General features: G+C 45.2%; 1 protein-coding gene and 1 long non-coding RNA gene across 5 annotated transcripts; one reads left to right on the top strand and one right to left on the bottom strand.

The window, feature by feature from the left end:
- The first annotated feature begins 223 nt into the window (after positions 1-223).
- IKBKB (inhibitor of nuclear factor kappa B kinase subunit beta) lies at positions 224-24,606 on the top strand. 4 transcript variants are annotated; one of them, XM_053401585.1, is made up of 21 exons: positions 225-374; positions 1,883-1,977; positions 2,782-2,899; positions 5,446-5,515; positions 6,758-6,846; positions 7,499-7,588; positions 8,385-8,509; positions 10,215-10,322; positions 11,300-11,429; positions 12,741-12,935; positions 13,466-13,580; positions 15,238-15,361; positions 16,219-16,370; positions 17,279-17,340; positions 19,396-19,505; positions 20,839-20,888; positions 21,608-21,707; positions 21,894-22,041; positions 22,531-22,574; positions 23,938-24,028; positions 24,367-24,606. In XM_053401585.1, the coding sequence occupies exons 1-21, from the start codon at positions 273-275 to the stop codon at positions 24,436-24,438; spliced, it is 2,190 nt and encodes a 729-aa protein (XP_053257560.1). In that variant the 5' UTR covers positions 225-272; the 3' UTR covers positions 24,439-24,606. The 4 variants fall into 4 exon arrangements, with proteins under 4 accessions (XP_053257558.1, XP_053257561.1, XP_053257560.1 ...); XM_053401584.1 differs by having other exon boundaries at positions 22,447-22,574; XM_053401583.1 differs by lacking the exon at positions 24,367-24,606 and having other exon boundaries at positions 224-374; positions 22,447-22,574; positions 23,938-24,292.
- Positions 16,372-18,258, bottom strand: LOC128420133 (uncharacterized). Its single transcript, XR_008331976.1, has 2 exons — positions 17,759-18,258; positions 16,372-16,629 (listed from the first exon to the last, which is right to left on the bottom strand). It is a non-coding gene; the product is annotated as an uncharacterized LOC128420133 (long non-coding RNA).
- Positions 24,607-26,857: the final 2,251 nt, after the last annotated feature.

Genomic DNA, 26,857 nt, shown 5'->3' with positions numbered 1-26,857 from the left:
GAACTTCGCCAGCCGACCGAAGATTGATGCCTTTCTTTAGTAAATCCCAGCAGGCATTTGAATCGCATTCTGGTTTGAGCCTTGGGGCTATTTCTTTGTTTCTGCTCTCCGCGCTCCCATAAGGGGTGGCGGCGATGAAGCCCTCCTTCCCTCCGCGCGAAGGAGGCGGCGGCGGCGGCCCCTTTAAGCGCCGGCCCGGCCCGCCCCCTGGCGCCTCTCTGCCAAGGCGGAAGCCGCGGCGGGGCCGAGAAGGAAGGAGGGAGGCCTGGGCCATGGCGCCGCCTCTGCAGCCCCAGGGCAGCTGCGGACCCTGGGAGATGCGCGAGCGCCTCGGCACCGGAGGCTTCGGCAACGTCCTCCGCTGGCAGAACCAGGTGAGGGGAAGAGGCGCGCACGCACGCGCGCATTCACACGCACACGTGTACCCGCGCGCGGCTCTCGGGCCTGCGACACGGAGAAGGGGAGCCTCGGAGGCCTCCGGGATCCGCTTCTGAAGTCCGGCGGCCGCGTCCAGGTCCGCCTTTAGAAAGAGCCCCTCGGAAGGCGGCGGCGGCTTCGCTGCCCGGGAAAGGAGAAGACTTTGCTCTGCCGGCCGCCTCGCCTCCCGCTGTGGTTTCTTCCGTGGCAGCCTCTCCCCCCCCCCCCGGGCAGGAGGCCACCTCGGTAAACTCCAGAGAGATATTAAAAAGAGGCAGCTTGGCCCGATGTGTGCTGTGTCATCCACAATTATGTCCTGGGCCCGATGGCACTTGAAGGCGCCATTTGCCTCTCGTTGCGCTTTTAGGGCGGCGCTGCTGTGCCAAGACATCCAAGATCCCCTTTCACCTAAAACAGCAGTGTGGATCCTGAGTGTGTGGACTCTTGGATTTTTAGGAGATCTTTCACATGGCAACATTTCTACCTGCAAGGTATTTCCACATAGGATTTTTTAATAAAAAAAACCCCGGCTGCAGATAGATGGTACATAAAACATAGGAAGCAGCCCTGCACCAAGTCGGAGTTTTGGTCTGCCTGGCTCTGTGGACGCTTGAGTGGCAGCCGCTCTTCAGGGCTGGAGACCAGAGCCTCCTTCCCAGCTCTGTCTGGAGATGCCGGGGATCAAACCAGGGACATTCTGCGTGCAAGGCAGCTGCTGCACCACTGAGCTAAAGCCAATCGCCACAATGGGGGTCACTTCTACGCGTGGGGTTACCAAAGGACGTACAGGGAGCATACCACCCTCATTTACAGATTCACACACCTCTGTGCTCATTCCACAAAAAACTCTATGCTGAACAATGTCCAGTGCTGTTGGCTCTTTCCTAACTGCTCTGACTCTGTGTTCTGTTCATTAACTCTGCAATAACTGCTCCAGCACTGGCTTCTGAAACAGGGCAAGTTAGTAAATTGACCAACAGTTGGCAGATTTATTACTGAGTAGATTGGCTTCAGTAACTTGTGTGTGTGCATATACAACAAAAGGGCCATTTGTAAAATAATCTTGATAGAGTCTGCACTTGGTTTTCTCCTCAGAGAGCCAGTGTGGTGTAGTGGTTGAGAGCGGTGGACTCGTAGTCTGGTGAGCCGGGTTCGTGTCTCCACTCCTCCACATGCAGCTGCTGGGCCAGTCACACTTCTCTGAAGTCTCTCAGCCCCACTCACCTCACAGAGTGTTTGTTGTGGGGAGGAAGGGAAAGGAGAATGTTAGCCGCTTTGAGACTCCTTCGGGTAGTGATAAAGTGGGATATCAAATCCAAACTCCTCCTCTTCTTCTCCTCAGATTCATATAAGAATGGCATAGGAATTTTGTAGCATCTGCAGCAGTACTAACGCTGTCAGGGTTCTGAGAGTTTGAAGGTCGGAGCACTTGGTTCACATGAATAAACTCCCCCTTTTTTAACAGGAGAGTGGGGAAGAAATTGCTATCAAGCAGTGTCGTCAGGAGCTCAGCCCACGCAACAGAGAAAGATGGTGCTTAGAAATACAAATCATGAAACGGTGAGCGGTATTGGAAAGTGTGTGGCTTGTGTAAATATTGTGGGCAGTGAACTTTGCCTTCTAGTAAATGCATTTAGCATCAGGATTTTAATCCTGTTTATTTACAGAGTTATCTTTTAGTTTGCCCCATCTTGAGAACAGAAGAGTAAGAAGGTGTTGCAGCATTAAGCCAGGCTTTGGTTTTCCAAGTGAGGATGGAGAATTTCTGGTCCACAGGCCAAATTAGGCCCTGCACAGGTCCCAGTCTGGTCCACAAGGCCATTTCCCCCAAACTGTGCCCACCTGCCCAAGCCATATGTGGCATTAAGGGAAGCACAGGTAGAGACACACTGCAAAGGACAGCCAGGAGCCTTAAAGTGGCAAGTGACATTTGCTGCCAGTACCAGTCAGCTGACTGACAGTGACAGCAGGCCCCAGTGGGACTCTGCTCAGCACGATTCTTCCTCCAAAGACTTTAATATGCAGAATCTTCTTTCATGTTTTTGTCTTCTTGATGAGAATGGTAAGGACATTGATTTTAAAAAGCTAAAAAACCCCCACCTCCTGAAGCAACATGAAGCTCCAGGAGAATGTTTTAGAGCACACTGTCAGTTCACAGGGGGGGATTGTGGGGCCCAGCAGGATGACCTGTTCTGAAGAATATGCTCCAGGATCTGTTTCTACACTCGTTTCATGGTGGACATTCAGGAATTGCATAGCAAGAGAGGCCAATGTAGAAAGTGTTTCTCAGAAAGTTAGAAAGCCACTGCTTAAAGGTAAAGTGAGAGATCCACCTGAGATCTTACTGTGTTTTCTTCTCCTCAGGCTAAACCACCCCAATGTAGTGGCTGCCCGGGATGTCCCAGAAGGGATGCAAAACCTTGCCCTGAATGACTTGCCATTGCTGGCTATGGAGTACTGCCAGGGAGGAGATCTCAGGAGGGTGAGTGAGGGGCGGAAAGGGGGGGAGACTGAGAAAATGGACTGGGTTTAATCAAACGGCTGCTCTGTACTCCCAGTCATAGTGAGGGCTTTGCCTGAGTTTGTGGCACAGAGGGAGGAGCTTCATTCTTCTCAAATAATGTGCCACCCATTAGTTCTTCTGAAGTTATCATTTAAGAGATATTTATGATTAAGCTTACATTCAAGACACGAGTATCTGCAGGCAGCAAGTGATAGGCCAGTTCCAAAGCCCTTGAGAGCAGGGATAGAGTCTTGGTGCTGTTTTATGCTTGAATGCCCATTGAGGCCTAGCTAGTGGAGAGGCAGGTGGTCAAGACTTCCTCCACTGTAGGGAGGAAGCAGGAGGCCCTGAACATTCCTGGGAATCACAAGTGGGGGGAGTTGCTGCTGCGCTCAGGTCCGGCTTGCAGGCGTCTAGAGGCATTTGGTTGGTGGCCGCAGGAGAACAGAAGGCAGACCCAAATGGGCCGTCTGCCTGATCCAGCAGGACACTTTTTGTGAATTCTGCTTGAATACCTTCCTGCTGCAGTTGCCGTCTTGCTCCCAGAGAAGGTTGCTAGAAATATATGGTTGGTTTCTGCCGGAGGGTAGAGAAACTGGGGAAAACAGGATGCCAGAAGGACTGCTCTTATGTTCTTATGGGGAAAGAGGCAAATATGTTATTTGTTGCATTAAAATCCTAAATGTCTTAATTTACTTAATTGTCCTAAATGTCTTAATTCTACTTATATTACTTAAGAATGCAGGTGAAGGATAGCATGAGTGAAAGTTCCACTGTATCAATTTCTCTGTGGAAAGCTACTTTGAAAAGTGTGTTCTTTCCCCTGATGTGGAGATATTGTGCCTTCAGGATAGCTCAGTTGGCTAGAGCGTGGTGCTGATAATCCCACCCCCTTCTTGTTATATGCTGATGACACAGCCATCATCTCACGTTCCAGACCGGGTTTGAATTATCTGCTGAGGAAATTATCTGATTACTGTTCTGGAAATGGTTTATCCATTAATTATGAAAAATCTAAAATTTTAGTCTTCAAAAGAAGATTTTCCCGGTCTAAATGAGTGTTGGATGGCCATAACCTTGAACAGATAAAATACTTCAGTTATCTAGGGCTCACATTCCATCATACAGGATCTTGGAAGCACCATTGGCAAACCTCCCTTCAAAAGGCGGAGATTACAAAGCTAGCCATACTCAGATTCTTCTTCACAAAGGGCGGCAAATATGTTCCAGCAGCCTTAAGGGTTTTCAACGCAAAGCCCGTTTCCCAACTGCTGTACGCAGGGAATGTCTGGCATAATGGGGACCTGCCAAAGCTAGATGGCTTTCAGGCAAAATTTCTACGATCTCTGCTGCAGGTACCCAACTGCGTCCCCAACTCCGTCCTTCTGTTAGAAGCTGGTGAATGCCCAATTTCAGCTAGAGCGTGGTGGGCTGCCCTAAAACATGGGCTCAGGATTTCAGTGTTTAATCTAGGGAAGGGTCTGTACCAACATTTGACCAATGCGGAATTTGTCAGCAAATTGCAGAAAACCATGGCTAAAAAAGCCACCTCTATTGGTCTGTCTCCCTCCCAACCTGGGTTATGAAGGCGTCCAAAAGATTTTAAAGCAAAGATTATGGGATAATGCACACAGTGACTTGCGATCTCGATCACACGCAGTCTGTAGTCCGCTGGCAGTAGGAGTTCAATATGGGTATGTCTTTAAGTCAACATCTTACATTAAAAATCTGACAGTACCAAACTACTGTAGGCTTTTCACCAAAGCCAGACTAAATGTCTTTCCCTCTGCAGTGTTGGATGGCAGGTTGAGAGGAGTTCCCTACCAGGACAGACTTTGCTCGTGTGCTCAAGACATCGATTCCATAAAACATATTTTGTTGCATTGTGCAAAATATGAGCAGGCCAGGGCTGAACTGATACTACCCTTGCTGGTACCTTTCCCGGGAAAATCAGAGGCTCACTATGTCAGGTTCCTACTGGAAGACCGGACAAATGCTAGAACGTTAGCAGTGGCAAAGTTTTTATCGGTGGTTGCAAGAACAAATGAGCCCTATATTCTAAACAAAATGCTTGTTTAACCTGGAGGTAGGCTGTATGAATTGTGTATTGATTTGTAATGATTTGTTGGGTCTCTGGACCGTAATAAAGATTGATTGATTGATTGATTGATTGATAATCCCAAGGCCTCAGGTACAATCCCCACCAGGGTGGATAAAAATCAATAAATTTTTAAAGAAAATTCATTAAAATGGATTTTTTTATTTAAATCAGATTTTCTTGATTTAAATCAGATTTTTTTAAATAAAATGCTTTCAGAGGAAATTTTTCTCTAAAAAGAGTTTCTATTTAAGTTACATTGTAGTCCAAAGGCTATTCATCAAGAAATAAGGATTTGTTTTAAGTTTTTCGTGTGTCCAAAACTCAGTCTAAGTTGGGTTTTTTAAAACCGTTTAACCACATAATGGTTAACACATATGGAAGCTCAACAGAAACCTTTCTCATGTCCTCTTGTCACACCTTTCAGCACCTGAATCAGCTTGAGAACTGCTGTGGCCTGCGGGAGAGAGCTATCCTTATCTTGCTGTCAGACATTGGTAAGTGACCAGAGGTGGCCCTGTGGGGAGGTAAGGAGCCTCAGATGGTGGGTTTTGAGTGGAATTAAGGACGTGGGTGGCACTGTGGGCTAAACCACAGAGCCTAGGACTTGACGATCAGAAGGTCGGCGGTTTGAATCCCCACAACGGGGTGAGCTCCCATTGGTCAGTCCCTGCTCCTGCCAACCTAGCAGTAGATAAATAGGTACCGCTCTGGCGGGAAGGCAAACGGCGTTTCCGTGCGCTGCTCTGGTTTGCCAGAAGCGGCTTAGTCATGCTGGCCGCATGACCCGGAAGCTGTACGCCGGCTCCCTCGGCCAGTCGGTCACGACTGGACCTAATGGTCAGGGGTCCCTTTACCTTTACCTTAAGGACAGCATAGTGAGATGCAAACACCTGTCAGGGAACAAGCGCACTGAAATGAACAGGTGTGTGCAAGAACTCCTCATTTCAATGAGGATTTGGTGCCCCCTGGGTGGTGTGGTTGCAGATGCCTATCATATTTTATGTCTCGGGTACTATCTCATCTTTTGAATATGTCCTTATAAAAAAAAAGTATGTTCTCATACATGCAAGGGCTTTTTCTTCTATCCCTTGGCTAGAGTAGGAGTTAGAAATCAGGGCAGGGCAAAACAGATTCTCAGGAGAAATGTGCTCTAGCAGCTGGTCTGGATGGCCCCAGCTGGATGGCTACTTGCACCTTGTGCTTGTGTCTTCTGGCTGCTACACGCAAACTCTGCTGCTCTGCTTCTAATGACAGACGCTGCACTTCTGGTGCTCTGAGCAGGGCCAGATTTAGGTTTGATGAGGCCCTAAGCTACTGAAGGTAATGGGGCCCTTTATATGTCCAGCTGTCCTTTGTCAAAAACAAATGGTCTGTTTTTTGTGTTGAATATATGCTATATGGTAATTTATGGACCTAATAGGTATCTAAAGCCATTTGCCACTGTTGCTGTATGTAGGTTTTATTTTATTTGTTTTTTACCTTATATTTTGGAAATGCACATCCAGGTTTTTTTCCTTTAATTTTTTGGGGGTCTCCAAGAGAGTGGGGCCCTAAGCTATAGCTTGTTTAGCTTATACGTAAATCCGGCACTGGCTCTGAGCCTTTACAGTGCTGCTGCTGCTGCTGCTTTTCTGAGTTAACAACAGAATGCACTAATTGATTCATACGGATAGATTTTGGTCATGACAATACATTCCTCTCTCTTTCCCTCTTTCTCCACCCCCCTTCCGTCTCAGCCTCTGCTCTCAGATACCTTCACGAGAACAGGATCATCCATAGAGACCTGAAACCAGAAAACATTGTCCTTCAACAAGGAAAAGAGAGGGTGGGTGATGCTCTTCTGTGAAGCTTCCCCACCTGTCACCACGAATGCAGGGTGCTGGGCAGAGTTGTATCCCTCCTGCCAAAGGCGCTGTTTGAGAAGACTCAGTGAATAGGGGTTGGGTATAATTCGGCTAAGATACTGATCTAGCATATTTACTTACAAAATAAAAGACTAAACTGGCTGGAGGTTTGTAGTGATGTGAGTTGCTTTCCTGCAGCATGTTCTGGTGGTCTTGCTCAAATCACTTTGAATTTGTTGATGTGCAGACATCTCTTTGCAGCGCAGCTGCTCTCTGGTTGTGGCACTCTGGTGTGAATCATGGGGTCTGGTATATGGTGGGCTGTGGCAGGTTGGCCCTGCTTTTCCGTTTGGGAAAGTTGTCGGCTGTAGGGCTTAGTCCCTTTCAGCTCTGAAGGGCTGGCTGTTTTTTGGGAACCCTCTCCAGACTTGATCACACTACTTAACAATACTTTCGCAGTCCTCGATTCTTCCAAGCACAGAGATAGGATGAATGGGATATTGTGCTGGATCCAGAGCTGATCCCACTCTGTGCTTGCGCTATATATTTATCAGCCATTTGGGTGTTGTTTTTTGCCAAAGCTCTCAGGTTCTAGTTCTGTTTACCACAACTGCCCTCTCTGCTTTCTCTCAGCTAATACACAAGATCATTGATTTGGGGTATGCCAAAGAGCTGGATCAAGGCAGCCTTTGCACTTCCTTCGTTGGGACATTGCAGTATCTGGTAAGGATTTGCAAGTGCAAATAGCGTGCTTGCACCCAGGAGGGCACAATTAGGCAGGAGGAGTGGAAGAAGCACATTAAAGGCGGCAGCAAATGGATGGGAAGCTGAGCTGTTAGGAACCAGGAAGCCAAAGCCAGTATCCCGCAGAAGCATTTCAAATGAGTTGCAAAAATGTTGCTTTCCTGGGTCCGACCAAGGGTCCATCTGGACACTTCTAAGTGGGACAAGGGAGGTGATGGCCTTTCAGTACTGTTTGTCCCCAGGATCTGATCCTTATTCTGCCTCTCTATACATGGCAGTTCCATTTCGCTCTCATGGCCAGTAGCCAGTGACAGACCTTGAACCGATATGAACCCATTTTTATACTGTGATCCTTGGATAAAGAGTGATATATAAATGTAATTAATAAGAATAGGATTTTTTGTGTTTTTTACAAAAAAAATCAGTCCTCCAAGCTAGTATCTATCACTGCATCTTGTGTTAGTGAATTCCACAAAAGATTTACATTGTGTCATGGAGCCCTTCCTGTCCTTAGTCCTCAACCTGGCCATTGCTGTTTTAAAATTTATTTAAAATGCTATTTTAAATAAAATCTGTCTTAAGGAAGTAGAGGGAAGGGATCATATCTCAAGTTCTGCCTTGGTTCGAGGGAGCCTTTTTAGGAAGCTGGGAGCTTGTGGGGTGTAGGATTGCATTCCACCTAGGAGTGAGTTTCATTGGACTCAAAGGGGTTTGCTTCTGAGTAGACAGGTAAAGGATTGCACTGCTAGCCTTTTCCTGGTTCTCAATGTTTCAGGCCCCGGAACTTCTGGAGCAGCAGAAATACACAGTGACTGTGGATTACTGGAGCTTTGGCACATTGGCCTTTGAGTGTATCACAGGCTTCCGACCTTTTCTGCCCTCCTGGCAGCCAGTGCAATGGTGAGTAACTCTGGCTCCATTGTGAGGTTCTTAGGAAATGTCCTTTTCACTTGAAAACTGAGAATACAACGGTTAGTATTTTTCTTGGCAGGGAGGTGAGAGGAGGAGTTAATGCTGATCAGGGTGATCTGTAACAAATAACTTAATAATTTCTGTAAGAAATAACTTAATAATTTCTATAGCTGTGTATAAAAAGAGGCACATTTTGCATCTGAGAGGTGAGCCTGGCTCCAGCTTCAAATAACATGTCTTGGCAGCAACCAAGATTTCCTCACCTGTTTGGCTATCCTGCCTGTCTCTGGTGGATGTCTTCTTTCTTCTTGCCATACTGGTTTTATTCACTATTACATGTGCGACTTCTGATTTAAACTGTGGCCCTCCAGGTGCCGTTGGAGGCAGGGGCTGATGGGAGTTATAGTTCAACAGCACCTGGAGGACCACGGGTTCCCCATCCATGGTTTAAATGTATAATTGCACAATCATATGGTGTCTGATTAAAAACAAAACAAAATCTGAACAGTCTTAGTTTTTTAAGCTGAAAATCTACTCCGGAGGCTGGAGAGAAGGGTGTTCATTATGTCGCAGGTGCCAAGCCAGGTGGTCTTCTGCACAGCACCATCGGCTTCAGACGGAGAGAACTTTTCCTTCAGTTCTTAGACACAGTCCTCAGAGACAATTCTCTGTGTGGTAATGAGTGTGTTTAGATGTATTTATTTCTTTAACGCACAGACTGTTTGATTGTAACAAAACCTCGAAGGGGTTTCCAAAAAATAAAACATCACAATTGTCAATAAAAGACCGCTGAAAATAGATATTTAGAAAACATTCAGAACTACTGAAAATCAACAGTAAGCTAAAAACAGATTAAAACACATGTAGCTTTTACGTGTCTGGATGGCTTGATGAAAAAAATGTTTGAAGCAGGTGCTGGAAGAAGTGCAATGAAGACACACGCCTGGTGCCAGGAGGCATGGAGTGGCAGACTCTCAAGTGCTGCCACACAAAAATGCGGAATGGATATGATTTGGTAGCTGCAGCAGTGCTAGTTCTGCAGATCAGAGCAGTCAAGTGGGCACATGAAGGGTCAGGCAATCCCACGAGTAAACGGGTGCCGAGCTGTTAAGGGCTTTATATTCTAAGAGTGACTCATTGAACTTGGCCCAGTAGCAAATGGGCACTCAGTGCAGACTTCTGAGCAGAGCTGTACTATTTTGACAAGGCCTCGTTCCTGTCAACAATTGTGCCGCAGCGTTCTGAAATAACTGCAGCTTCCTCATCACCACATAGAGTGCCCTGTAGTGATCCAATCTGGAAGACACCACTGCTTGGACTTCTGGGGTCAAGGTAGGGCCTTGGGGAGCTCTGGGCTCTTGCACTCCCTCCCATTTCCTCTGGAGTGGCCACAAGGGGCAGTCTGAAAGCTGCTGCTTCCATTTTAGCTTCACCACAGCTTGCCTTTTCTTCCAGGCAAATTGGTTAATGTTTAGTATGGCTGGTTGAGGTAAGCCATCCTCATAAACTCTGGTTTGATGTTGGCATGTTTCAGTTAACCAATTTGTGTGGGTTTGGATGACACTGCAAGCTGTGATTAATTTAAAATGGAATCGAAAGCTCCTAAATTCTTCCTCTGCTGTAGCAAAAGGCCTTGGTGCAGTTATAAGGGTAAGCTAAAGTCTGAACCAGCCCAATGTGTGCTTCTTCTTAGGCATGCAAAAGTCCGGCAGAAAAGTGAGCTGGATATTGTTGTCTATGAAGACTTGTCGGGAGAAGTGAAATTTTCTAGCAAGCTGCCACACCCCAACAATCTGAACTGGTAAGGAACGACTGACACCTCAAGGAAAACTCGGTTGCCCATTTTGCAGGCTGGCTGGGACTTTCCTTGTTTCTGGTTCTGCAACTCTCAAATCACAGTTATGAACTGACAGCAATTTATGCAAATGAGTTGTTGTTAAGAAACTTCCACTGCTTATTTTATGACTGGTCAACCAGGACTTGAGGAATGTATTTACAGCCAAAAAAGGCGAATGCTATTCTATACAGAAGTATAGTGTCCAGATCAAGGGAAGAAATAGTCCCACTTGTCCACACCTGGAGTACTGTGTCCGATTCTGGGCACCACAATTTAAGAAGGATGTTGACAAGCTGGAACATGTGCAGAGGAAGGTGACCAAGATGATCAAGGGTCTGGAAACCAAGCCTTATGAAGAACGGTTGAAGGAGCTGGGTATGTTCAGCCTGAAAAAGAGGAGACTGAGAGGAGATATGATAGGAAGAAGAGTTGGCTTATTTATTGTAGTTCAGTCTTGCTCTCCCCCTAAGTGGCTCAGAGTGAGGTTCTGTTCCCTGTGGGGCAAGTTAGGTGAGTGAATGTTTTGTCCAAGGCCATCCATTGAGTCTTGTAGCTAAGCAGAGGTTTTAACTTGGGTTTCCCTTGCTCCAAACCCCACGTCTAGCAATTTATGCAGCAACCAACAACAATTATAATTAAAACATACCACCATCAATGCATACTTTCATTTTTGGAATAGCATTTGTAGGGGGAAAGGATCCCTGCCCCAAAAAGCTTACTAGTTAATTTGAGGGAATTGGGGAGGCGGGAGTCACATGGGATCCATCCTGTTGTTAAGGGTCCCGTGAATGGAAGCCCTGGAGAGAGAATAGCAAGTCTGCCGAATATGTTATGTCACTTAAACATAACTTTTAGGACTCTTCTCTGCAGAAAAGATGTTTGACTCATCCCCCTCAGCATTTTCTTCATTCCAGTGCTTTCTTTTTCCTGCCTTCCTTCAGTGTTTTGGCTGAGCGGCTGGAGAAATGGCTGCAGCTGATGCTCCAATGGCATGCGCGGCAGAGAGGCACCGACCCCACATATGGCCCCAATGGTTGTTTCAAGGCTTTGGATGATATATTGAATTTAAAAGTAAGTGTTGTTAATGGGGGGGGGGGTGCCTGTAGATTTCGCTTTATTTCCTTTAGATGTGACATTGCAAAAAATAGGGAATAATCTAAAGTGGCTTATTGGAGCAGTTGTGATACAGAAACGTCTCTTGCTGCAAAATGGGCACCAGGAGTTCTGGACACATGGCACCACTTTCGTGCCAGTTGCACTGGCTGTTGCTGCACTCCCAATTTGAAGAGCTGATGTTAACATTTAAGGCCATAAATGGTTTAGAGCTGAATTACTGAAAGAATTCCCACTCCTATAAAACCCCATAATCAAAATCTATGCTTGAGGTCCTTCTTGTGTGTCTGCTGGTGAAATCCATTTGGCTGGTTGGTGAGCACCCAAGACAAGGTCATGGCCTTCCAGAACTTTATTCCACTGAATATTCATTTGGCTCCTTCAGTGTTGGCATTCAGGGAGGCCCTAAAAGCTTTTCGTTTTACTCTTGCCTTTCCTTCACAAAATTTTGGTGAATCAGTTTCCCTCATGCCTTATTTTTGTCTGTATCCATTCAGTGTTTCAAATTCCGCCTGAAGCTCTATTATTATCTACGTCACTTGGTGTGAGCTTGATAAAGTATATAGCGTACTATATAATTGCTCAAATAAATTATATGTGTACGCATTTTCTGTTTTTCTGAAAGGTAATGATATTTTTATTTACTCAGTGCCATCAATTAGCTAAACTGACAAGTTTTTATTAACTTTTAAAATTTATTTGTTGAGAGAGTTACATTACTGTATTCAGTATATTATATTACAGAGTAATGTATCAAATATTAGGTTTGTTTTTGTTTTTACTGTGCAATACGTTTATCAGAGATTTTCTTTGGAAAGAGGCATGACAAATATTTAAATATAGATAAGTGTGAAAACATTTTAGTGGCAGTTTCACAGCTTTGCTGAAGTAGGTTTGAAATTTCCCTATAAGCCACTTAGTGTCCAAAGATACATTTATTTTTCTGGCTGATGCAGAGAAAGGGCGAGAAACTAGTCATGTAGATTAATATATGGTGCTGTGCTCCATCTGGTTGCACCGCCTCAGAATACAGGTGGGAAATGGCTTGTTTTGTGCCAAAAACATCCCCTATGCATGGAGTCCCAGAATCTGAATTGCTCTGAAGCAGAATTTACCCCTGCCGATTATCCTTTCTTTTACTCTGACAGAGAGGATGGACTTGCTCTTGGTAGCCTTTATTTCTGGACAAATTCTCAAACTGGAGCAAGTTGGGATGTGTCCTGTACTGGTTCCAGATTCTCTCTGTTTTGGGTTTTTTTTCTTTTGCAGCTGGTGCAGATCCTAGACATGGTAACAGGTACTGTGCACGTGTATCCTCTGGCAGAGGACGAGACCTTGCAGAGTGTGAAAGCCAAGATCCAGGCAGATACTGGCATCCCAGAGCAGGACCAGGAGCTGCTTCAAGAAGGAGGGTTGGCATTATTTTCTGAGAAACCAGCCACTCAGTATCTGGCTGACATCAAGGTGTGTCCAATAACATTTTCACCCATGGGTATCAAATTAGCTCCTGTTGCTTTTGGAATACTCCCAGCTAGTGAAATTTCAATTTTGTCCTTTACCTTAACTACAAAGCCTTGGAAGGAATTGCCATTGTTTTAAAGGGATGGGGAGTGCAGAAGCAAGGGAATGGATTCCCCTTTTTGTGGGAGATGGTTTGGTTGAGAGTAAATTTGTGAGCAAAGGAAACCGCTCAAGGAAAGATAACAAGGGAAACAGAAGAGGCTTGAGGGATGAGGAACAGGACTTGTGTAGCAATGAATGAGGTACTAATTTTCTCATTGTATTAAAAACACTGCATCTTTTCCCTACATAATGTTATTTCTTTCAGATAGAACACTTGGGAGAATGACTTTGAGTGACTCCTTTGGAGAACTAGCTATTAATATCCTATTTCTGTTGGCCGCTCTTAGTCCTTTGGATAGGGCATGATTGTAGGAGATGTATCCAAGTTATAGGCCCCAGGATAAGGGATTCGTGCTTCCTTTTCCTTGCAGCTAAATGATGCCACAGTTGCTGACACAGGCCTCTTCTTCCTGTTCGACAACCGAAAAGTTACATACAGGCCTCAGATCTCTCCCCGACCTCATCCAGAAAGCATTAACAGTATTCGTAAGACCCTTTTCTGTGTTTTGGTGCTACTTGGGGTGGGGGGACAATTAATTGTTTTCAGGTGAATATATAGTGAGGAATGCTTGCTGCCTTTGTGACTGATTGGAAATATATGTGTGCTCTGTGCTTACAAAAATAATAATCCAAATTCTGCTTCAAGAAACGTGTAACATGTACAAATTAAGCACCTTGTTTTATTTGCTATATTTATAAAAAGCTGCCCAATATATCATTCTCTATTCTGGTTACAACATAAAATGATAAAATACAGTTGAAAATGAAGTATCATAAAATAACCATTTATGGCATAAAAACATCCAGCATATAGTTTTATATTTCCTTACCTGGCATGACTGAGGAGGGGCAGTGAGCACTCCTCCAGCCACGAGAAGGCCTCATACAGCTGAGGTCTTCTCTGGCTGGTGAGATTCTTCCTGGTTTTGCCTACACACTTTCAAGCTTATCTCTGCAACCGTATGGGCTAGGAACTTACTTAAAAATTTTTTTTTTAAGAACTCGGGACACCACCATACTATGACAATTCAGGTTTCTGTACATACATGAATTGCAGAATACATACCACACTGAACACAAGGCGACACGGTGGCAGCCTCTAGATGTGCCATTCCACAGTTTCTGCATTACATGCTTTTCATCATAGGAAATATATTTTTGTATATTTTCTTGGCTACCTGGTGAGCTAGTTTAGCCTAAGAAGGATTGGCTTGCCCAAAGCCACCAGTGATCTTCCTGGCTAAGCGGGAATTTGAAGCTGAGTCTTTCACTCCCCAAGGAAAGGAGTGAATTTTTCTAAAGCGCACAGACCCATGGCGGATGTGAGCTCAGCTTGGTTTTTGAAACATCGTTTATATTGATCAGTAAGACTGAGATAACAAATTAATTCAGCCCCTGATTTTTTAAAATAAGTTTTTATTGTTAAATTAGTTCATCATTAATACACATATACAAGCATACATACATTTCATACAATTCTTAAAAGTGTTCAAACTTACTTACACTCAATCCCACAAATAATTCCTTTCCCCATCACCATCCAGGGGAGGGGGGGAGGGGAGCCCCTGATGTTTTTACTGCAGAAGTTGGAATGAACTGAAAGAGTCAGGAAATGAGGCAAGATAAGGAGCTTTTGGAATTCCTTGCCTGTGTAGACAAAGTTAGTTACCGTATCTCAAAACCTAATGGACACTTGTAAGTTGTGTGATGACAGGCAGGTGGACTGTGTAAGACACAGACTACAGATGCTCTCTCATTCATTGCTTGTGTCTGCATCTCCTGGGAGATGAGCCAACAGGTGGGTATTTTTGCCACTGATGTCTGTGGCAGCGGTAGAACCCACGCCTATGATTGACTAGATTAATTATTCGGTTCACCATGCAGGAAGGGGCTGAAAGAGACAAGTCAGGGAGTAGTTTTGGCTTGCTGGTTGCAGGACTTGGCTCCTGAGAGAGTTTTTTGTAGCATCCAGCTAATTAAGAGACCAGTCAAGTCCTGGGATAGCCTGAAAAAGTCCAGACATATTCTAATTTTGTAGAAACCAGCACTTGACATGTAAAGCATACAAAATCCTAATTGTGGGTTTGGGTTTCCCCACTTGTGTCCCTCTTCCCTGTCAATCCTTCTCTTCTTTCTTCTGCAGTTCAAGATCCAAAGAAGAACCTCTCCTTCCTCCAGCTGCGCAAAGTGTGGGGGCAGGTCTGGCATACCATCCGAAGACTGAATGAGGACTTCCACCAGCTCCAGCATGGGCAGCGGGCAGCCATGTGCGTGATGGGATCCTGCTACCTTTGGGGCTGCCAGTTCTGTCCACTGGGCTCAGACCTCGCTGGCCTGTTCTATGAGCAGCCTAAGTGAAGTCTGCACCACAAAGGAAATGTTCCCTGTTCTGTGCCCAGAGACGCTTCAGTTCCAAAGCCTTAAACATTTCTGCAAATTTGCATTATATTTATTTGGCCAATTGATTTTTCTTATGCTAGCCCAGGGTGAGAGGGTGCAGAGAGGCTGGGGCTGGGGCTGGAAGGCCTGCCTTCTGAAACTTCAAGAGGGCTCCCCATTGTTGCTCTGCTTATGCTTGTAGTTCTTGGGGCTAGAAGCCTTGCTTTAAAAAGGAAAGGAGAAACACGGAAATTACCAAGGGGCTAATGTTTTGCCCTCAGCTGTGTACCCCAGCTGTGTGGATTGCATGCCACTCTAAATACAGATTATGTGAAACAGGCTCCTGCTTGGCTCCTCTTTGGCTTTTTCTATGCCAAGGTTTTATTGACCAAGGCTGTTTGCATTTTTAGTTTAATCCGGACTGTAAATGTTTGATGCTGTCTCTATTGTTGTTTTTTCTTGGCTGGTTTTTTATTGCTTTTTGTTGGTTTATATTATTATACGCTGCAGTGTTAGCAAGCCACCCCAGGAATATTTATAGATAGACAGTCGTATAAATTTACAATACTGTCTCTGAGACTGAGAAAGAACTACTGGTTAAAAGGTGCGCCGTGTCAATGTGCTGACGCTGGGTGGGGATGATGGCTGTGGAGCCCAAGCAAAGGGGAGCAGACAAGGTCTGGTCAGCTGGGCCTCCAAGGGGGCAACTAACTCTCTCTCTCTTTCTTTCTGCCTGGCTTTGTAGGAGGAACCTTCTGCGCCACAACAGTACCCTTTCCAAGATGAAGAACACGATGGCCTCCCTATCGCAGCAGCTGAAGGCAAAGCTGGACTTCTTCAAAGCCAGTATCCAGATTGACTTGGAGAAGTACAATGAGCAAACTGAATTTGGAATCAGTGAGTTTGGCTGTTTTTAATGATAGGAAAGCAGTTGCTAGGACAGACCTCTTCCCTGGGTTTTGTTTGCCTTGATGCCAGGTCACGCTCCCTACAGTATCACATTTTGTGCTTCTTCCTAAACTGGACCACCAGAGACTGCTAAGAAATGATAGCAAGTCTGAATCCTTCCCCAGGCCAGAAAGCCTGGGCTGGGTGACAGCAGGTTAGGCTAAACTTCTCCTTCTTCATCTGCCAGGATATTTTTGTGCAGGGAATTCTTGGAGGGAGAGAGAATTTAAACAAACAACAGAATTTTAATAGTGCTTATTTGCTTTATACGCTTAAGAAATTATGTTTATCTTCTTGTCTGTATTATTGCATAGCTTGGCGTTGGTTGAGGAAAGTGGTTCCTGGCCTGCTCTCCACCCCCCACCCCCGCATTCCCTGCAGTGACAGGAGTTGTGCCCCATGTGCTCCCACCCCATTTTCAATGTCTGATGAGAATCTGAATACTCCTGGACAGCTCCCTGCTTTCACAAGCTTTTCTTTTGTCTGTGGTGCCGCAAAGGCTTCCTGTTGACTTCTAGGACGGCCTTTGATCTTGGACTTCCCACCTTTATTATATTGCATGTCAGAGCTCTCTAATCACCTCCTCCTCGGTGTGAACAGCAACAGACCCCTTCAGTCCTAGCTCAGTTTAGAAAAGGGTTCCTGTAAAAATGAGTTGTTCGGCAATGTAGTGCCTTTTTTCAGTAAACCATGTCTTGCATCAGCCCTGCCCTAAATTCCCATATTCCCCCATCAGACTTGGTTTTCACCAGCCACAGCACCTAATGTTTATGGTGACTCCTTGAGAAGGCTCAAAGGGATACTTTTGCTGATCTAGGAAGGGTCTCTTGAAAACCAGAGCTCTTTTCTTTTTACAGCTTCTGAGAAACTGCTGCTTGCATGGAAGGAAATGGAGCAGACTGTGGAGCTCTGTGGGCGGGTAGGCTTGGACTTTTTTCTCTTTTGTTTTGCTTGGATGAGTGTTTTGCCTTGCAAAGGATGGTTAGAGTTACCAGGCCATAATCTGTGAGGTGGCTGGGATCAATTTCTTGGCAATCCTGTCTGAATTGTTGGACTTTGGGAAGCAGCAGATTAATGGACGAGGAATAAACCCAAGATGTTCCTTGTTTCTTTCAGAGCTTGTGGGCAAGAGGTAGAAAATTAGCTGGAGATTAACAGAGTTGTGTGGTCACAGGAGGAGAAAGGATAAGAGGACCCAGTAACAATAAACAATAACAAGTACTTGAGAGCAGAGGTGGGCAGAGGCTAGATCTCTATGAGTGATTTGCAGTAAACCAAAATGCATTTCTGACTCTCAGTTGCTTAACCATGGCAGCAGCAAAATGACTCTCCCCTACCTGTCCTAAATTATACTGCTGAAATGAAAACCTTTTGAGGCAAGCAGCTTTGATATGAAAATAGCTTGGGCAGGGGCTGGAGCTCAATGGTAGAGGATCTCTTTTGCATGCCAAAGGTTCAGATTCAGTCTCGAATAGCATCTCTGGCTAGGGCTGGCAGAGAACCCTGTCACTGCCATCCGCAGTGTAGATAGCAGGCAGTATAGACTGTGAGCTCCATCCTGTTCTGGAACATACAGTAAATTCCTGAGCTCAGAATTCTCTTCATTGTGCATCTTTTGCATCAGGTTCTGGTTGGTGGATCTTGGTCTTCTAGTAACAAGCAAAGTGGATCCCCAAGCCTGATGTCTCCCCACCCCTGCTTTAAAGTGTCCCAAGTATCTTTAAAAAGCCTTGTCTTGGTGATCCTTGTACCAGCCCTGTAAGACCTGGTATTGCATATGGTATTGCACCCATATGGTTGATGGAGAGCTGAAGCTGAGAGTGAGGCCTTACCAAAGGCCACTGACGAGGACTGTGTTACAAGTGACTTAACAGGGAAAGCAATGAATAAACTGTGATAACTATCTGTTAAAAATGAGCAATATAAAAATGTAACTCTTTCAGCCAAACCGCTTAAAATAATCATTAGAACTAGTTCAGTCACATCCCCCAAGCTGCTGAAGTCTGGCTAGGTCTTTTTATGGGCCATTGTGATGGTTGTGATATGCTCTTTTTGGCTCTTTTTCTGGTAAGGTATTTGGAGATACTTTTGAAACAAACAGCTAAGTCCAAATAATAATCACAATCACAATTAAAACTGATCTGGCTAAAAAGATACCCAACAGCAATAAGACCTTAAACAACATTCCAGATCATCTTAAAGATGTTAATGTGGAGGCCAGATGAGCCTCTTTGCAGAGGGCAAGCCGTAAGAGGAAGACCAGAATGCAAATTTCCTTCTTGTCAGCACCTGCTGTGCTTTTGCAAGAGGAGCACACAGGTGAGAAGTGCTAGGTTTAGGTACTAGAATTATGCCAACACCATTGTCTGTCTTGCTGGCTTCAGAGGTAGAACTTCAAGTATTGTCAAAAGGCTCTGAAAATTATACCTTCCAGTGTGTTGGCCAAAAGCTAACAGTGTGGCAACAAAACATCTGTATATTTGTTTGTTTTACTTGGTTGGTTGGCTTTGAAATTTGTTTCTCCTGGATGGATCTTAGGCAGCCTTCACTAACCTGGCACCCTCCAGATGTTTTGGACTACAATTCCCATCAACCCCCAATAGCATGGCTGTCATGGCTGGGGCTGACGGCAGTTGTAGCCCAAAATATCTGGAGGGTGCCAGATCAGTGAAGGCTGCTCTTGAGGAGTCAGCAGGTGGGCTCAAGACTGCAAGCCCCTCACAACACCAGCTCTGGCTGTGAATTTTGAGTCAATGGCAGAAGGCAGAGCGCAGGTGCCTGGTATTAAAAGGGCATTTCCTCCAGCCTCCTTGGGCATGATACCACTGTCTCATTGCTAGCCTGGGATTGTTTAAGACTGGCTGGAAAGAGTTGGGTTACCTGCAGCCTAAGCTGCTGGAAATAATGTCTTGCAACATGACCAAACCATTCCTGGTTTGCTGTCCTTTCCTTGTCCCCTCCTCTGCCTCCCAAGGAGGAGGAAGTTGAGCAGCTGGTGAAGAAGACGATGGCCCTACAGACAGACATTGTGGACCTGCAGAGAATCCCACAGGGCCCGAAACAAGGGAGCTCTCTGGATGCCCTGTAAGTAGTTGCTTGTAGTGCCTTTGGTTGTTTTAGCCCTTTACCATTTTCTCCAGTACCCATCATCCTGGGGCAGCATAAAATCACCTCCTTTGTTTGATAGACATGTACCCTGGGAAGAGGTCAGATACGCATGTGTAACACGTCAGACATGATAGCTTTTATTTGGGTTTCCCTGGGAGGGGCCATCACTTTCGCCTCCTCATCTGATCCGCAGGGATCAGCAGATTTTTTTGGGGGGGGGGGTTGTGTGCCCTACAAATGCAGGTGGTGCCCACGCCTACGGCTGTCATGCGGCCCAAAGGAGGTTATCCACGCCAACACACAACATAGCCAGGTTGAAAAGACTGGTGCAACTTATCCAAATCTGGAAGGCAACAGGCTGGGGGAGGCTAATCTAATCTCTCTCCCTCCATTGTATACATTCAGCAGAGTCTCACCTGAACTCTACCATTTCAGGCTACAGATAGGTTAAAGCTCCATGCACCAAAAAACCAGCAACAGCATATCATGAAGAAGACTGGCCAGAACTTTTCTTCTTGCCTAGTCTTTCTAGTTACATGTGTGCAGGGGGAGCAATCAAAGAGCATCCTCCTGGTCACTTGGAGTGGCAATGTTAAGGGATAGGTTTTCCACTTTATTCTAAGAAATGTATAGCTGAACCTTGTGCTGGCTAAGGAAATTTGCATTTTAGATTAAGAATATTCTGGGTCTTGTTAATCCTTGGGATTTAATCCTTGGGATTAAATCTAAACTGGCAAATGAACAGCACTTACTCCACTGAGAGGCTGCAAGATCATATGGCACAGAATTTGAGTTGCTCCTTGTTCCCCCCTCCCTCTCCATACTGAAGAGTGCCATTGTCAATAAGAGAGGAGTACTAGAAAAGGGGGCAGGAGAGGCATTGAGGAAAATCATGTCAAAAGAAAGGCTGATGTAGTTATGTTGTTAGTATTCTGTTTGTTCTTTTAAGTTGTTGTTAAATGATGTTTTTATAGTAATTTTATTTTGTAAATAATTTAAATAAGTGGAGCATTGAACTGTAGCCAAATGGGATTTACGGGAGAGAAGGGCAAGCTGTACAGGGGCTATGCTCGGAAGTTACCATTGCAACTTAAAAGTGCTTTACCAATTGTAATGTGTGTAAGTCCCTAGGATTCTCACTTCTTACAGAAGGGTAACAGGCTAAGAGAGCAATTTTGCCCAAAGCCACGCAGAAGGTGTTGAACCATGCTGAGCACTCAGTTGGTCTGAACATGGTGTTGGGTGGAGTGGGCTTGCTTCTACACTCACGACCGCTGGAGAAAATTTGTCTTTCCTGTTTCTTTTATAGAGAGGGACAAGCAAAGGACTTGTACCAGAGACTGAGGGAAAAGCCAAGAGGTAAAAAAAGCCTTTGTAGCATAGGAATCTTGTTGCCGCATGATCTGTTCCAAAGGAAACTGACTACAGCTGGGCACAGGAGAGGAATTGCCGCAAGAGACCATGTGCTAGCACTGCTTTCTCATCTCACCATTTCCCCAACCTTGTGCTCCTTGACAGTGCTGTGGAGATGCATGTTTACAATCCCCGTTCTTTTAGCATCAACATCCCCCACCCGTCTCCTTTGAGACTTCTGTAGTACAAAACACAACACAGAATAGTGTGTTACTAATAATGAGAAGATTGTTACCCCTTAACATGCTTTTGCCCCACTTTTTTTGTGGACATGGTGAGGGATGAATACTAAAGAGCAGTGACTTGCGTTCTGGCAACCACTTCAATAGCATTTGGTATTCCAATCACATTTCACTCTGCTGAACTAGCTGTTACCAGTTAGCTCCAAGTTTTACTGAGCAATGTTGAAGAATGCCGCCAAATATAGAGCGGTGATTTTAATCTGCATTAGTGGCAGTGATGCCAAATCCAGAGAGGGGTATTAATTTATACCAGAATAGATCCAATCTTGCTGAAGCTGTTCAAGGGTTTTAATTCCTTTGCCTGTTGCCCAACAGTCACAGCAATGGGGGCTGTTTCCTTTCTTATGTCTTTGAGGAGCTTTCTCGCCCCTGCCCCCACCCTCTGCCTAACATGCCACTTGATTCTGCATACTTTTTGTCTAGACCAAAGGACTAGCGGAGACAGCCAAGAAGTCGTGAGGCTACTTCTGCAAGCAATCCAGACCTTTGAAAAGAAAGTCGGCCTCCTTTATGCTCAGCTCAGGTAGGACACCCAAAGACCCACTCTAGTGAGGTTGTCCTGGTTACTGGGAATAAAGTTGAAGTGGGGGAATACTGTTTAGTGGAACTCTGCCATTGTCCCACACCTCTCAGAGTTCTCTGTCTCTCCCCCCTCCTTGTGCTAGTAGAGCTGATGACACGTGATTAGAAGACTATCTCTTCTTTACAGTAAAACAGTTGTCTGCAAGCAAAAGGCACTGGAGTTATTTCCTAAAGTGGATGAGGTGATGAGCCTGATGAATGAGGATGAGAAAATGGTTGTTGAGCTTCAGGATAAACGGCAGAAAGAGCTGTGGAACCTGTTGAAAATTGCCTGTGTGAGTAAAGTGGAAGATATTTTTCTGGTTAGGAACATTAGATTCTTCTCCATCTGGCGAAGATCAAGTAGCATGAACTGTGCCCACGGCTCCCTCCCAACTCTCAAAATCTTCTGAGAACCCTTTCCCCATCATCTTGCCTGCTAAGAAACCAGTGGGCTTCACAAATTCTGAGGGCTCTAGGCCAGACTTGTTGGGCCTCACGTTAACTGAGTGTATAACCCTAGAGCATGCCCCGTCCTTTCCTGTTGCTGCCCCCTGCATTGTGAACTTTGTATTACTGATATTCTTCAGGGATCCTGACAGCTGTTTGGAAATCACTGGCAGCAATGCCTTTAAATGAAAATAGTGTATTTCTTCATATTGCATGTAGAAAGCTTGATCTGTGTTCTTCCTCTCCTGCAGAGCAAGGTGCGTGGGCCTGTCAGTGGGAGCCCAGACAGCATAAGCACATCACGCCTTAGTAATCCTGGTCAACTCTCATTGCAGGTTCCAGCCCTGCACAGTAATTTACAGGATCCTGGGATTAAAAGGTAATATTTAAGGCAATGGTTTGCTCTCATAGTTATTGGTTACCTCTGCACTGGTCTTCAGCAGGTGGCTTGGGACCACTCGTGTGTCACGGCCTGATCCAGAATGCGGCCGCTAGACTGGTGACTGGGAGAAGCCACCAAGACCACATAACACCAGTCTTGAAACACCTACATTGGCTCCCAGTATGTTTCCGAGGACAATTCAAAGTGTTGGTGCTGACCTTTAAAGCCCTAAACGGCCTTGGCCCTGTATACCTGAAGGAGCGTCTCCACCCCCATCATTCTGCCCGGACACTGAGGTCCAGCACTGAGGGCCTTCTGGCAGTTCCCTCGCTGCAAGAAGCAAAGCTACAGGGAACCAGGCAGAGGGCCTTCTCAGTGGTGGCTCCCACCCTGTGGAACGCCCTCCCACCAGATGTCAAAGAGAAAAACAACTACCAGACTTTTAGAAGACATCTGAAGGTAGCTCTGTTTAGGGAAGCTTGTATTTTAATATTCTGTTGGAAGCTGCCCAGAGTGGTTGGGGAAACCCAGCCAGATGGGCGGGGTATAAAAATAAATTATTATTATCCACAGTGGGTCATAACAAGGGCAGCAGCCCCATGCAAATATATGGTAGAAGAGTAAGAATTGGGTCCCCAACTGCATGTTTGGATTAAAAGTGGGTACTGGGTCTGAAAAGATTGAAGGTACCTGTTCTGCATTACCCTTTTGTCTGCAGTTAGTTGAACTGGGTAATACTTCCCCTTGCTGTTTCCCTTGCACACGCATAGACTATGTCATCTTACAAATGTGTCTAAAGTTCCTGTGTTGCATTTTTGTATGTTACATATGTGCTGTAACTCGTAGGCAATACTTGTCACAGGTTACCTTGACACCGGTGATGGATACTCATGACAGAAGAAAGGTGTGTGACTGGTAGCATGCTTGGTTGGAGCTGGCTGACTTCACAAGGAAATACTTTACTGGCTTCCGATAACATTCTCAAAGACAAACAGATTCATTCCTCTGTTCAGCATTGCAATGTACATGCTTTTTTTCAAGCAAGGAATGAATTATTTTTAAAACATGCACTGTATCACTTTTTATTATCTGTTCTCAGCCAAAGGGAGCAAACTTTACACTTCCTTTGAAGAACACCCCTTTAGTCACACAGCAAACTGTCAAACTGAGGGCAGTTAAAGCAGTTTGTGATTCACTTTTTTAAAACAAAACAACAAAAATAGGTTCCCACTAGCCTAGTGAAGGCATGAAGCAGCTCTGCTAATCCAGGCAAAAGTATGCCGTGATGAAAAAATGGACCTCCTTTATGCCACTTCCTTTTATTGTGATATTCTTAAAAATCTTCTCTGAATTGTTTTAGTGAGGAGTTGCTGATGGAATCTCGAAGTCTCTGCAATCAGCTAGAGAATGTGATGCACCACACAATGAAGGATCAAGAGCACAGCTTTATGGTAACATCTTATGTTTTCTGTTGTAAAGTGACTGGGGCGAGGGGAGCGGAGAGACTGATGCTTTGCCAGTACAGTCCCTGCAGGTCAGTTTGAAAGTGGGTGGCATTGCCCCTCTCTCAGACACCTGATGTTAGATGGTTGAAAGGTAGGTGGCCTTCCCCATATGATAGCACCAATAACTTGTTTCTAGCCAGCGAGAAAGCACTCTTATTTAGACTAGCTTATAGTCACACAAGAGAGGATTTAACCTGAGCTGAAAAATACTTTGGAGGAAATTGGACAGGAAGCCACAGTTTTTATGAATGAGGTGTCTCAATAAGCACTTGTTTTGTTTTTAGGCTCTTGACTGGAGTTGGTTGAAACTTCAAGAGGAAGAAAGAGGAAAAGGCCTAGAACAAACCCAGATGTGAAAAGGGCCACTATTAAATCACTTAAAAGCTAACATTTTAAAAGTTGGTAGCCTGCTATGAATGGAGGCTGCTATCCTTGTTGAGAAATCTATGCCTATTGCCCACTGACTGATTGTATTCATTTTTTACTCTTAATCATCTGTATATATAAAACATACTGTTTGTGAACTATGTTTGAGTGTAAATTCTCTCTAGACCTCCCTAAAGCGTAAATTGCCCACTCTAGCCATTTCCCACTTGGTATTTATTAAACCTCAGACTTGGAAGCAAACTTAGAAGCACCAGTTTTAGAAATAGCATACATGCAGGATATGGGTCAGTATGCACCATTACAGGTCAGGATAGCCATTCAGGGAGGCTTACCTCTTCCACTAGTACCGTAAGTTGGTCTCTGCAATTAGCTTTCAACTTAATGGTCACCAGGTACGGGTAACCACCTTTGTTCCAGTGATGCCGACTTCAAAGGACCCCATACCTTGCAAGTTGTACAGTACCCAGTGCAAGCAGAGGCAATGCCAGGTCTAGCTTAGGCAATAAAGTTCAAGCAGCTAAGGCAGGTTATGTGGTTGGGCATGCAGCTACAAACATACTGGCTTAAAAGCCTAAGGACCATGTAACTTAGGGGTAACCAGGTTGGTGCTTGCTAGCAGTTGCTGGACTTACAACTCCACAGGTTTGCCAGAGGTTGAATTGAGGGATGTTGTACAGCAGCCTCTGGGGAGCACCATGTTGGCTGTCCCTGATAGAACTACCGTATCCTGTGAAATGCATTGCCTTGAACAACAAAGCTGGTAGGATCCCAGTGTTTGGATGGGGTCACACTGATCATAATGAGAGAGATAATAACAAGATGGCCTTTCCAAGGACAAAATTATGTTCTTTCCTGCACTTAACAAGGCAGAAGTGTTAGGTCCTCATTTTTCCATAGCCAAAGTATCCTTCTGACTGAAGCATCTGAAGGGGTTCACAACTCAAGGATGGACTAAAGTTAAGATCTGGAGCACTGGCTCTTCAGACCTTGGCATTCATTGCCCAAGCTATAATTCCGAAACTTTCCTCGAAATTAAAAAGCTTAGCAGATTCTCACAAGATTGTAGAGATGTGACAAGTGTTACAGATGCACTCTGACTGAACTGGGCTTAGAGTACCTTATACACACTTCCACTGTCGACACTCCCATCTAGAATACTGTGTCAAATTCAGTTACAAGAAAGCAGAACTGATTCTGGTGGTGCTGCTTCACTGGCCTTGAAGGACTTGGGTTACAGAACTACTACAATCAACCTGACCAAGTCGCTGTCCAAAGCTATGAGAAACTACTGAATGTTCTCCCAAAACATTTCTCTCTCAGGCAATGCAGGTTTTGCTTCAGCCATGCTGCAATGGGGGAAGCACTTTACCCAAATACTTCTTGATGCCAGAAAGCCCTAGCTAGGGTTTGGGGGGAAGGGATTTCAACGCCTCATCTGAAGCGCTATTGGAGTTTTGCATTCCATATTGCTGCACAAGAACTCAACCGAGATTGTGAAAAGAACTTCAGACCAGGCAGACACTGAACCAATCAAGTAAATTTCCTCTGAAGTTGCTGCCCTGGAAATACTTGTTCTTAGTTGTCATAACATTGGCCAGACAAATTTCAGCCCTTGTTGTTGTATCAGTCAGTGCTGACTAAACTAATCTTTCCTGCACCCTGAAGGTCAAAACTTTGCTTCATATGCCTCAGGAGTATCTAGATTGTGTCCAATGCTACACACACAGAGTTCCACTAATGGAACAGGACTGCCCCTTTCTCTCCCCACACCCTCAAAACCTGCTCCAATCTTCTGGAGTGGATTTTGAGAGTACGGGAAGGGGAGAGTTTTGTTGTGCAAGCAAGTCTGCTGCACTTGGGAAACAGCAGCACTGGATATGACCCCATGTCCCTAACCTTTTGTCTAAAGCACACAGACACCAAAGAGAACTGATGGCATACTTGACTTTGGTAAACATTATCACAGTTGAGTACTCTCCTCCCCAAAGGCACCCCCATTCTTGTTACTCAAGAAAGAAAATGGCAGAAAGTCTAGCCCCCCACCCAGAATGGTCAGTGCTGCTATCCAACATCCCTTGTTTGGATCCCCCACCTCAAAGCACCTCAGCTGAATTACATGTTGAAACTACCAGACAGGACTTAGTCCAACGCTTTAGCACAGGCCAGCCTACAGTGCAAGTGAGGAGAGTGACAGTTGCCTGGTTCCCTTCCATCTACTGAAATGAATGAACATTTAGAGTAACGCAAATGTCCCTCTCTAATTGCCAGGTGTTGCACTTGTCTAGCAGAGCAATGTGCTTTACATACAGCCACCCTCCAATTAGATATGAGAGCAAAATGTAATACAACCCTCTCTCCTTGTCTCCCTACTGTAGCTTAGTCTTTGGC

Source organism: Podarcis raffonei, chromosome 8, assembly GCF_027172205.1.
Source record: "Podarcis raffonei isolate rPodRaf1 chromosome 8, rPodRaf1.pri, whole genome shotgun sequence".
Taxonomy (NCBI): Eukaryota; Metazoa; Chordata; class Lepidosauria; order Squamata; family Lacertidae; genus Podarcis; species Podarcis raffonei.
Note: the sequence above shows the minus strand (reverse complement) of the source record. Positions and strands in the feature narration are given on the sequence as shown.